Here is a 12,777-nt window from a genome sequence, read left to right as displayed (position 1 = left end):
CTTCGACAACATCCACCTTCCATCAAGCCTGTCTAATCCTGTTAGAACTTTACAGGTTTCTATGAGATCCCCTCTCATTCTTCTAAAGTCCAGTGAATATAGGCCTAGTCAACCCAATCTCTCCTCTTACGTCAATCCTGCCATTCCAGGAATCAACCTAGCAAATCGCCTTTGTACTCCTTCCAAGGGAAGAACATCCTTCCTCAGATCAGGAGACCAAAACTGCGCACAATATTCCAGATGTGGTCTCACCAAGGCCCTGCATAACTGCAGTAAGACATCCTTGTTCCTGTACTCAAATTCCCCTTGTAATGAAGGCCAACATACCATTCGCCTTCTTAAATGCTTGCTGCACCTGAATGCTTGCTTCTTGCTTAAGGTTACGTTTAAGGTTACAGAAAGCTTTAGCGCTGAGAAAGAGAGAGTGAGTGGGAGGCATCAGCAATTGATATTTCTATTGTGCCTTCAATGTAATAAAAGTTCGCTGGAGTATTATATCGCAAATGTTGATACCAAGCCATTGAAGGAGGTTTTAGGTCGGGTGACCTAAAGTTTCAGCATATAGATGGATTATAAATAGTTTATTAAAGGTTTGGATGGAGAATTCCAGAGCTTAGTGCTCAAGCACCTGAAGACACAGCCAGAAATGGTTGAGCAAATAAAATCAAGGATGGGTAAGATGCCCGAATTAGATGAAAATAGTGATCTCGGGCGGTTGTTGGGCTGGAGCGGAATACCTCAATAGGGAGGATTTTAGAGATGGCATGAAGTCAGACATATGGGAATGGTTGCAGGGCTGGAAGCGATTGGAAAAAAGGTAGGGTGGAGGCCATGGAGAGATGGAAACACGTATGGAAAGCTTAAAACTGAGGCCTTGCATAACTGGGAGCCAATGCAGGTAAGCAAGTGTCGGGGTGAAGTATGTATGGGAACTGGTCCGAGTAAGGACATGGGCAACAGTGTTGCAGTTGAACTCACGTTTACAAAGGGTAGAGTGCCGGAGAGCAGCAGCAACAATTGAAATAGTCAAGCCTCGAGGTAACAAAATCATGAAAGAGGGTTTCAGCAACAGATGTGCTGAGACTGGGCCGATGTTAAGTGGAAACGAATAGGCCATCATAGTGGTGTTTGGACACCGAGACTACGAACAGTCTGGATCAGCCCCAGGTAGTGACCTGGAAAGAGGATGGAGCCAATGAGCAGCCGCCAAACTTAGGCAGTGAGAATGCTGGATCCATCGCCAAGCCTGGCTCCACTGCTTCACATAGTGTCCAGTCTCCCCACCTGAGAACCCCAGTTGTGCCTGTCCAGACGTGACCACTCAATGGCAAAATGCCCCCACCCAACTGTCTGCTAAGGGAGAGAGAGAGATGCAAGGGTTCAAAAAACAGTTAAAAATAATACTTATAAATTCACACAAGGTGTATTCCAGCATCTATAGCATTTTGATTTGTAACATCAACCTTTCTTTTTTCCTTTCTGAGTCAATGTGAGGTGCTCAGAATGGAACCAGTGCAGGTAAAGGAGAGACTATGGCTGTTGGTTCCACTCTTGTCCTGCCGTGTGCATTGTTCATCTCCTAATCGGAAACAATTAAAAATAGGTTTCCTGCATCTGCAACATTTTCTGTTTTGTAAGCAAATTTTTCTTTCCGAGCAGATTGTTTTTGGTGTGTCTGACTCCTCCTGCTAATTTAATTTTGGATCTACAAATGTCACCTCTCGCTCTGGCTTACTGCATTTTTTTGATTTTGTCTGGGGGAGCGTTATTCCATAGGCCATCATTTATGCAGGTGCAGTTTTTATAAAGAACATTTTTTTAATGAAACACAACTTAAAATAAAATGCCTTTGTCAACATCCACGATGAACTCCAGCCGCTGCGGTGCACATTCCTTGTGAACCAGCAGAAATAGTGCCACGGCCCAAGCACAGTGGCGGCTCTCACGCCGCTGAGTTACAACAACAAAGAACAACAAAGATAATTACAGCACAGGAACAGGCCCTTCGGCCCTCCAAGCCTGCGCCGATCCAGATCCTCTCTCTAAACATGTCGCCTATTTTCTAAGGTTCTGTATCTCTTTTCTTCCTGCCCATTCATGTATCTGTCTAGATACATCTTAAAAGACTCCATCGTGCCCGCATCTACCACCTCCGCTGGCAATGCGTTCCAGGTGCCCACCACCCTCTGCGTAAAGAACTTTCCACGCATATCCCCCCTAAACTTTTCCCCTTTCACTTTGAACTCGTGTCCTCGAGTAATTGAAACCCCCACTCTGGGAAAAAGCCTCTTGCTATCCACCCTGTCTATCCCTCTCATGATTTTGTACACCTCAATCAGGTCCCCCCTCAACCTCCGTCTTTCTAATGAAAATAATCCTAATCTGCTCAACCTCTCTTCATAGCTAGCGCCCTCCATACCAGGCAACATCCTGGTGAACCTCCTCTGCACCCTCTCCAGAGCATCCACATCCTTTTGATAATGTGGCGACCAGAACTGTACGCAGTATTCCAAATGTGGCCGAACCAAAGTCCTATACAACTGTAACATGACCTGCCAACTCTTGTACTCAATGCCCCGTCCGATGAAGGAAAGCATGCCGTATGCCTTCTTGACCACTCTATTTACCTGCGTTGCCACCTTCAGGGAACAGTGGACCTGAACACCCAAATCTCTCTGGACATCAATTTTCCCCAGGACTTTTCCATTTACTGTATACTTCACTCTTGAATTGGATCTTCCAAAATGCATCACCTCGCATTTGCCCTGATTGAACTCCATCTGCCATTTCTCTGCCCAACTCTCCAATCTATCTATATTCTGCTGTATTCTCTGACAGTCCCCTTCACTATCTGCTACTCCACCAATCTTATTGTCGTCTGCAAATTTGCTAATCAGTCCACCTATACTTTCCTCCAAATCATTAATGTAAATCACAAACAACAGTGGTCCCAGCACGGATCCCTGTGGAACACCACTGGTCACACGTCTCCATTTTGAAAAACTCCCTTCCACTGCTACTCTCTGTCTCCTGTTGCCCAGCCAGTTCTTTATCCATCTAGCTAGTACACCTTGGACCCCAAGCGCCTTCACTTTCTCCATCAGCCTGCCATGGGGAACCTTATCAAACGCCTTACTGAAGTCCATGTATATGACATCGACAGCCCTTCCCTCATCAATCAACTTTGTCACTTCCTCAAATAATTCTATTAAGTTGGTAAGACATGACCTTCCCTGCACAAAACCATGTTGCCTATCACTGATGAGCCCATTTTCTTCCAAATGGGAATAGATCCTATCCCTCAGTATCTTCTCCAGCAGCTTCCCTACCACTGACGTCAGGCTCACCGGTCTATAATTACCTGGATTATCCCTGCTACCCTTCTTAAACAAGGGGACAACATTAGCAATTCTCCAGTCCTCCGGGACCTCACCCGTGTTTAAGGATGCTGCAAAGATATCTGTTAAGGCCCCAGCAATTTCCTCTCTCGCTTCCCTCAGTAACCTGGGATAGATCCCATCCGGACCTGGGGACTTGTCCACCTTAATGCCCTTTAGAATACCCAACACTTCCTCCCTCCTTATGCCGACTTGACCTAGAGTAATCAAACATCTGTTCCTAACCTCAACATCGGTCATGTCCCTCTCCTCGGTGAATACCGATGCAAAGTACTCGTTTAGAATCTCACCCATTTTCTCTGAGTCCAAGCATAACATTCCTCCTTTGTCCTTTAGTGGGCCAATCCTTTCTCTAGTTACCCTCTTTCTCCTTATATATGAATAAAAGCCTTTGGGATTTTCCTTAACCCTGTTTGCTAAAGATATTTCATGACCCCTTTTAGCCCTCTTCATTCCTCGTTTCAGATTGGTCCTACATTCCCGATATTCTTTCAAAGCTTCGTCTTTCATCAGCCGCCTAGACCTTATGTATGCTTCCTTTTTCCTCTTAGCTAGTCTCACAATTTCACCTGTCATCCATGGTTCCCTAATCTTGCCATTTCTATCCCTCATTTTCACAGGAACATGTCTCTCCTGCACGCCAATCAACCTCTCTTTAAAAGCCTCCCACATATCACATGTGGATTTACCTTCAAACAGCTGCTCCCAATCTACATTTCCCAGCTCCTGCCGAATTTTGGTGTAGTTGGCCTTCCCCCAATTTAGCACTCTCCCTTTTGGACCACTCTCGTCTTTGTCCATGAGTATTTTAAAGCTTACGGAATTGTGATCACTATTCCCAAAGTAGTCCCCTACTGACACTTCAACAACCTGGCCGGGCTCATTCCCCAACACCAGGTCCAGTATGGCCCCTTCCCGAGTTGGACTATTTACATACTGCTCTAGAAAACCCTCCTGGATGCTCCTTACAAATTCTGCTCCATCTGGACCTCTAACACTAAGCGAATCCCAGTCAATGTTGGGAAAATTAAAATCTCCTATCACCACCACCCTGTTGCTCCTACATCTTTCCATAATCTGTTTACATATTTGTACCTCTATCTCACGCTCGCTGTTGGGAGGCCTGTAGTACAGCCCCAACATTGTTACTGCACCCTTCCTATTTCTGAGTTCTGTCCATATTGCCTCACTGCTCGAGTCCTCCATAGTGCTCTCCTTCAGCACAGCTGTGATATCCTCTTTGACCAGTAATGCAACTCCTCCACCCCTTTTACCTCCCTCTCTATCCCGCCTGAAGCATCGATATCCTGGGATATTTAGTTGCCAATCATGCCCTTCCCTCAACCAAGTCTCAGTAATAGCAATAACATCATACTCCCAGGTACTAATCCAAGCCCTAAGTTCATCTGCCTTACCTACTACACTTCTTGCATTAAAAGAAATGCACCTCAGACCACCAGTCCCTTTATATTCATCATCTGCTCCCTGCCTGCTCTTCCCCTTAGTCACACTGACTTCATTATCTAGTTCCTTACAGGCTTTTGTTACTACCTCCTTACTGTCAACTGACCTCAATTGGTTCCCATCCCCCTGCCACATTAGTTTAAACCCTCCCCAACAGCGTTAGCAAAAGCACCTCCAAGGACATTGGTTCCAGTCCGGCCCAGGTGTAGACCGTCCAATTTGTAATAGTCCCACCTCCCCCAGAACCGGTCCCAATGTCCCAAAAATCTGAACCCCTCCTTCCTGCACCATCTCTCAAGCCACGCATTCATCCTGACTATTCTTTCATTTTTACTCTGACTATCACGTGGCACTGATAGTAATCCTGAGATTACTACCTTTGAGGTCCTACTTTTTAACTTGGCTCCTAACTCCCTAAACTCTGCATGTAGGACTTCATCCCGTTTTTTACCTATATCATTAGTGCCTATGTGCACAATGACAACTGGCTGTTCACCCTCCCCCTTTAGAATGTTCTGCAGCCGATCTGAGACGTCCCTGACCCGTGCACCTGGGAGGCAACATACCATTCTGGAGCCTCGTTTTCGACCACAGAACCGCCTATCGACTCCCCTTACAATCGAATCCCCTACGACTATAGCCCTTCCACTCTTTTTCCCGCCCTTCGGAACAGCAGAGCCAGCCACGGTGCCATGGACCTGGCTACTGCTGCCTTCCCCTGGTGAGCCATCTCCCTCAACAGTATCCAAAACGGTATACTTGTTTTGGAGGGAGATGACCGCAGGGGAATCCTGCGCTGCCTTCCTGCTCTTTCTCTGCCTTTTGGTCACCCATTCCCTTTCTCCCTCAGCAATCCTAATCTGCGGTGTGACCAATTCACTAAACGTGCTATCCACGACCTCCTCAGCATCGCGCATGCTCCAAAGTGAGTCCATCCGCAGCTCGAGAGCCGTCATGCGGTCTAACAAGAGCTGCAGCTGGACACACTTCCTGCACGTGAAGGAGCCAGGGTCATCAGCCATGTCCCTGAGCTCCCACATTGAGCAAGAGGAGCATGATACGGGTCTGAGATCTCCTGCCATTTTTAATCTTAAGTTTAAACTTAGTTAAATGAAAAAGGAACGAAAAGTTTTTACCAATCACAATAAAACCAGAGAAATCGAAAAAGCCTTACCTTATAAACACCCCACCGAGTCTTTTTTTGGTTAGAGGAGGAGGGCGGGTGGGAGACACTACAATTGTGGTGTCTCGGGTTCAGAAACCGCCCAAATATATAGTGTTTTACTTACCCAGCAGCCCCCTGGCCTCCGCCGAAAAACAAAAGGAAATTTTCAGTTATTTTCAGATCACCAGCGATTCCTGGCGTCATTCAGTTGATGTAATTGTGGGGATACATATTACATCCATGCGATTGAAGCACGAGGATCCACCTTTCGGCTGCTGTCAGTTGTTTTGTTTATTAAATAATTGAACAATTAATATTACAGGATATTTCACCGCACTCTTGAACTGTTCTCTGAACTTGGACTGGGTCGCCCCATAAATAAATGTGTTTGTGCAGCAATTTAAACTCCGCAACATATATCCGACTTGTTGAAACATATATTCAGAATCATTGTAAGCCGTGGGATTTGTTCCTGTAATGATATAATATAAGAATTCTATAACATACGTCAACAACAGAAGTATGAAGCTGCTGGATATGGTGAAGAGTAAAACCATTGACTTCCTTCTGTTCTCCATCTTTGGATCATTGCGATTCTCTCCCTTTTTCAGACCCTTTAGTCCTTTCCGGGCTCGACTGGCCACTAAAATGTATCTGACAGTCAGAGCATTGAGCAACAGAATTAAAGCAAATGGCAGCAATGGGGTTAAAACCTTATCAAACCAGTCAAATGCCACCCATCCAGGCTCTGTATAATAGCTTGGTTTTACATTCCAGAACCATGGTACATTCTCAAGTATCTCCACAGGTTCATATATAAAGTAGAAGGGAACGTTTTTTGTACAGAACAGAATGCAAGTTGTTGATAACATCACAGCTGCAGTTTTCTCAGTACAATATTTAGTTTTCAGCTTTTGGCAGCAAATCGAGACAAATCTGTCAAAGGTGAAAGCGACAGTGAGCCAGACAGAAATTTCTGTGGCTGCACTAGTCAGGAGATAGATTACACTACATACAGGGGTGATGTTCAGGAAACTCTTTGGGAAATAATAATAAGTCATTTGGTTCAGTATGACCTCGGTGATAATGACCAATAGATCCGCCACTGCCATGGCCACCAGGTAGCGAGTGGTACAAGTGGAGAGGCCGTACTTTGCCCGGGACAGGATCAGAATTGCCACTAAATTAACTGTAAGTGAGAAAAGAGAAAAGAGACTAGTAATTGCCAATCAAACGTTTCACTGCCTGAGCCAAGACAGTAAGGAGTCAATTGTAGCACCAAAAATGTTTGGGTGTACTCAGATGAAACGTGAAATAGTTTCAACCATGGTCTTAACACATCTCCAACCTGCCTAATTCCAGTGTTAATAGTGACGGGCCAAAGGGCCGAGTAGAAGACCGCTCCTGGTAGGAGGGGTCGCATGTTAAGTGTTTTAATGAGGCTGGCAGATTTCTGAATTAACCTGATTTACTGGTTTAACATTGGCTTCTCTGACTTTCCAGGCCCTACGAAACCTGCCAGCTGATGGGAGGAGAGGCAATCTTTAGAAAGAGGGTTTGTGTGCAGCACTGCTTGTGGGTCAGAAAGCGCAGGAGTGCTTCTCCTGGAAGTCCAGGTTCACAGCCCATCAAACTCCACCGAGGCAAAGCACCCTGTTGATGGGGATTGTATCCCATGCTAGGTCCATGATTAGATCATTGTGGGATCAGACACAGCATCCGGAATTGGATGTACCTGTTCCTTTGAGCTGCTGTGATGTCGTGGCGCTCCAACTCGAAGCCTGTCAATCAAGCTCATTTCCAAGTGGATAATCTGCATAAGAACTCTACAGCATGTGGGGAAACCCGGTACCAAGCATGTATAGAAATTACTCCAGTTATTAGCCAGGGAAGAACTAGCTGAGCAGAATGAAATACTGCAACCACTGTAAATATGATTCAGAATAATGATCAAATTCAGCAGGTCAGCAGGTATTTGTGGAAACAGAAACAGAGATAACTTTCATGTCGATAACCTTTCATCAGATCTGTAAGATATTAGAGAGTAATAGTTTTGAAGCATAGAACTAGTGAAATATGGGGCATAGAGGGAGGAAAGAAAGAAGTGGAAGTTCTGCGATCGGGTGGAGGACAGTAGAAATTCAATGACGAATGTTGTAATGGTGCATGCTGATGGGGCAATTCCAGCAATGAAGATGAGTAAAGAGGAGAAGCAAGTTGTCCCAACAAAATCTATGGGAGAGGCCCATGGAAAGTCTGGCAATGAGGAAAAAGCTCCAGTTGCCCGCAAATTGGGTGGAGAAAGATGGGTAGACTTAGGGACACGGTCCAGCCTGTTGAAAGTGCACAAATAGGGGTTCCTGGACCCAAGCATGGGGCAACACTTCCTCTACACCAGTGGCTCCGTTGTAGCCATCCTGCATTATGCACCCATGCCATGTGAGCAAATTGGGATTGTAATCTAAAGTTTTTCATCTCCGTGTTGAGGCTGACATCAATAAAGTACGCAGTCAAAATATATGATGTCTTTACTCATTGATCTTAAAAGTTCAACAGCAATGGTGGCCGAGAATAGAAATGTCAGAGTGGGAGTAGGATGTAAAATTAAAGTGGAATGTAAGATAATATCAGGGTCGTGCTTCCAGACTGAAAGGAAATGTTCAGCACAGCACTTACTGAACCTGCATATAGTCATCTCTAAGGTACAGGAGACAGCATCCTCGGAAGGTAAAACAGCGGATGAGGTGTTTTAGGCACTGGACGGTGAGAATAAAGAAGGTGGAAAAGCCGGTGTTGCATCTCCTGTGCTTGCAGGGTTGGGGGATGGGCAGAATGTTGATGGTAATGGAAAAGTGAACCAATGTTTCATAAGATTTATGGGAGAGGAAGGAGGGGGCGTTAGATGTACTTGGTGGTAGGTTTAGTTGGGCATGTTGGAAACGGCAGAGGATGTGTTTCTGAATGTGGAGGTCGTCAAAATGTAAGATGAGAACAAGGGGAAAACTGTGATGGCCCTGCCAAGGAGGGCAGGGGTTGATGGCACGAATATGGGTTATGAAACAGACATGACTGAGATACCTGGCAATCACAATCGAGGGGAATCCTCGGCTGAGAAAGATGAAGACAACTCAGTAGCACTGGTGTGAAAGGTGGCATCACCGGAACTGTTGCAAAGGCGACAGAAAGAGTGGGAGAATGGAGCATGGTCCATATAGGATGCAAGATTTGAGGAATTGTAGTCAAGGTAGCTGTTGCCGTCGGTGAGCTGAGAGTAAATATTGATGGACAGCCTATCCCTGAAACGAAGACCGAGAAGTCAAGAAAGGGAATGAAAGAGTCAGTGATTGATGATGTGAATGCGAGGGATGGGTAAAAATCAGAAGTATTGTTGATTACATTTTCCAGTTCAGGGCGAAAGAAGGAAATGACACCAAGCCAGTCCTCGGTGTACGGCGGAAAAAGGGTGAAGCAGCGATACTGAGAATCACGAAGCCAGTGAGGAAGAAAGCAGATCCAGTGGGAATAGGGACCGAACAGCACCAAACGGATACATTCCAAATGGGGCTCTCAAACGTAACCGTGGGGGAAGATTGACGGGGCTTGGCAAGGAAATGACCTAAAGTTGTCGGGGTCAGGAAAGCTCCCTGCTGCTCTGAGTTTAAGGGCATTTTGGGTTTACTGGACATTGGACCTGGGATGTTCGGACTGGCATGGGCAGAAACATAACTAGACATATGTAGGTCAACTCCGACCTCAGAAGGAAGGAAGGCACCTATGTAGTGGAATAGTCGTGGCAGAATTGATCCGTAGGTGAGGATTCAGAGGCTGAAAAAGGATGAGTGATCCTGGATGGGAGGGAATAGCTGTCAAGTAATTAGTGACTGGATTCGTACAGATTGACAAATGATTTAAATAAGCAACAAATTTTAACAAGACCATGGAAATGCGAGCAGAGGTCTGGGTGTTTTTGCAGTGGAAGATCTGAAATCGCAGACATCATGCTAAACTTATACAGATCCTTCATTATACCACTCTTAATGTACAGTGGGCAGGTCAGATCTTCATCTTATAGAAAGGGTATCGAGCAACGGGAGAATTGTTGCAAGAATGATGCCGGAAATGAAAAATATAACTATCAGGGAAGATACGACAACCTGTGGCTCTCTTCTCAAGAAAAGAAAATACTGAGGCTGATGTAATAGATGACATTAAAATTATAAAGGAGTTTGGAGAGGGAACGTGGAGTAGCTATTTCCACTTGTGATCAGTCCAAGTCTACTTTTTTTCTTCATTTGTGGGATGTGAGCGTCTCTGGCTAGGCCAGAAGTTATTGCTTACTTGCCCTCGAACTGAGTGGCTTATTAGGTCATTTTAAGAGTCAAGCACATTGCTGTGGGTCTGGAGTCACATGTAGACCAGAACAGGTAAGCAAGGCAGATTTCCTTCCCGAAAGGAAATGACTGAACCAGATGGGTTTTTACAACAATGGTTTCATGGTCATCATTAGACTAACTTTTCAATTCCAGATTAATTTTACCACCTGCTGGGGTGGGATTCGAACCCATGTTCTCAGAGCATTAGCCTGGGCTCTGGATTACTAACCCAGTGAAATGACCGCGACGCCAACGCCTCGCAATACAAGACAGTCGCTATTAAATCGAAAAACGTAATCAGGAGATAACTCTTTAATCAGACAGTCCTGAGAATACGGAACTTGCTACCACATGGAGCAGAGGAGGTAAATGTAGAAACATAGAAACATGGAAAAACAGGAGCAGGAGTAGGCATATCGGCCGTTCGAGCATGAACCGCCATTCAATACGATCATGGCTGATCATCCAAACTCAGTACCCCGTTCCATTTCTCCCCGTATCCCTTGATCCCATTAGCCCTAAGAACTATATCTAACTCTTTCTTGAATATATCTAATGATTTGGTCTCAACTGATTTCTGTGGTAGAGAACGGTTTGGCAGAACGTTCACCATTCTCTGGGTGAAAAAATCTCTCCTCATCTCAGTCCTAAATGTCTTACCCATTATCCTTAGACTGTGACCCCTGTTGCTAGACTCCCCCGCCATCGGGAACATCCTTCCTGCATCTAGTTTGACAAGTCCTCTTAGAATTTTGTAGGTTTCAATGATATCCCCTCTCATTCTTCTAAACTCCATCGAATGCAAGCCTAATCGACCCAATCTCTCTTCATACGTCAGTCCTACCATCCCAGGAATCAGTCTGGTGAACCTTCGCTGCATCTTTTTTCATATAAGGAGCCCATAACTGCACACAACACTGCAGATGTGGTCTCAACAAAGCCTTGTATAATTGCAGTAAGACATCTTTGCTCCTGTACTCGAATCCTCTCGCGATGAAAGCCAACATACAATTTGCCTTCTTCACAGTTTGCTGCACCTGCATGCTTACTTTCAGCGACTGGTGCACAAGGACACCCAGGTCTCGCTGCACCTCCCCCTTTTCTAATCTATTACCGTTCAGATAATAATCTGCCTTTCTGTTTTTTTTCTACCAAATTGGATAACCTCACATTTATCCACATTATACTGCAGCTGCCATGTATTTACCCACTCTCATCCTTACTGTACAATGTAACTGAAACTTCTCTGAATCCTCCTCACAGCTCACAATCCCACTCATCTTCGTGTCGTCTGAAAACTTGGATATATTGCACTTAATTCCCTCATCCATATCATTTATATAAATCGCGAATATCTGGAGTCCGAGCACTGATCCCCGCGGTACCCCCCACACCCCCCCCCCCACCCCGCCCCCGCAGTCGCTGCCTGCCACTCGGAAAAAGACCCTTTTATTCCGACTCTTTGTTTCCTGACTGCCAACCCGTTCTCTATCCATGTCAGTACCATACCCCCAATCCAATGTGCTTTACTTTTGCACACTAACTTCGTATGTGGGAACCTATCTAAAGCTTTCTCAAAGTCCAAATATACCACATCCACTGCTTCTCCCTTATTTATTCTACTAGTTACATCCTCAAATATTCCAGTCGATTTGTCAAGCATAATTTCCCTTTCGTAAATCCATGTTGACTTTGTCCGATCCTGTCATTTTTCCAAGTGCTCTGCTAATACATTTTTTAACATGGTCTCTACATTTTCCCCACTACTGATGTCAGGCTAACTGGTCTACAGTTCCCTGTTTTCGTTCTACCTCCTTTTTTTAAATATTGGGGCTTCATTCGCTATCCTCCAATCCGTTGGGACTGTTCCAGAGTCTATAGAATTTTGAAAAAATGACTAGCAATGCAGTTAATATTTCAAGGGACACGTCCTTAAACGGAGGTTAAAGGGAAGATTCATAAGTACATGAGGGAGAAAGGAATAGAAGGATATGCTGATTGGGTTAGAAAGACTGTGGCGGGGAGTATATCGTATGAAGCATAAAGACAGGCTCACATCAGTTTGCCTGTGTGACTATGTTCTGTTTTGTAAATTCTGTAATTTTCTATAAGTTAATTATTAATCACAGCTATCAGCCCTTTAAGTATATTTACGATATCGAAAAAGCTTATTTATTGAAACATTGCACTATTTATTATACATTATGCTAATGTTACTCGCCTCTGTATGATGAAAACCGAAAATGTATGCTCCTCAGTTATTACCTCTCTCCTCACATGGACGCACCTCACTGAGCTAAAGGTTACTGCTGCCGCAGGTTGCATGTGTAGAAACCCTGACTCATAGAGAAGAACTGCTTTCTCAAAACCTAATAAG

The 12,777-nt window shown here is 44.9% G+C and overlaps 1 protein-coding gene across 1 annotated transcript; it reads right to left on the bottom strand.

Annotated features, from left to right (window-relative positions):
* Positions 1-1,116: 1,116 nt before the first annotated feature.
* LOC137361135 (probable G-protein coupled receptor 139) lies at positions 1,117-7,846 on the bottom strand. Its single transcript, XM_068026076.1, has 5 exons — positions 7,763-7,846; positions 7,263-7,272; positions 6,348-7,216; positions 1,848-1,950; positions 1,117-1,175 (listed from the first exon to the last, which is right to left on the bottom strand). Exons 1-5 carry the CDS (start codon positions 7,844-7,846, stop codon positions 1,117-1,119), a joined length of 1,125 nt encoding a protein of 374 aa, XP_067882177.1.
* Positions 7,847-12,777: the final 4,931 nt, after the last annotated feature.

This window comes from Heterodontus francisci, unplaced genomic scaffold, assembly GCF_036365525.1.
Source record: "Heterodontus francisci isolate sHetFra1 unplaced genomic scaffold, sHetFra1.hap1 HAP1_SCAFFOLD_72, whole genome shotgun sequence".
NCBI classification, from domain to species: Eukaryota; Metazoa; Chordata; class Chondrichthyes; order Heterodontiformes; family Heterodontidae; genus Heterodontus; species Heterodontus francisci.
This window is presented reverse-complemented; position numbering and strand designations above follow the sequence as displayed.

Excerpts from the sequence above, each read along its gene's own strand:
- LOC137361135 (XM_068026076.1), bottom strand. The coding sequence starts at position 7,846 with ATGCAGATTATCCACTTGGAAATGAGCTTGATTGACAGGCTTCGAGTT. Across the intron at positions 1,951-6,347 it reads AGAGTGCGGTGAAATATCCT|CGGCGTGAGAGCCGCCACTG; the intron begins GTAATATTAATT and ends GTTGTAACTCAG. Across the intron at positions 1,176-1,847 it reads CATCGTGGATGTTGACAAAG|GTCACTACCTGGGGCTGATC; the intron begins GCATTTTATTTT and ends TCCTCTTTCCAG.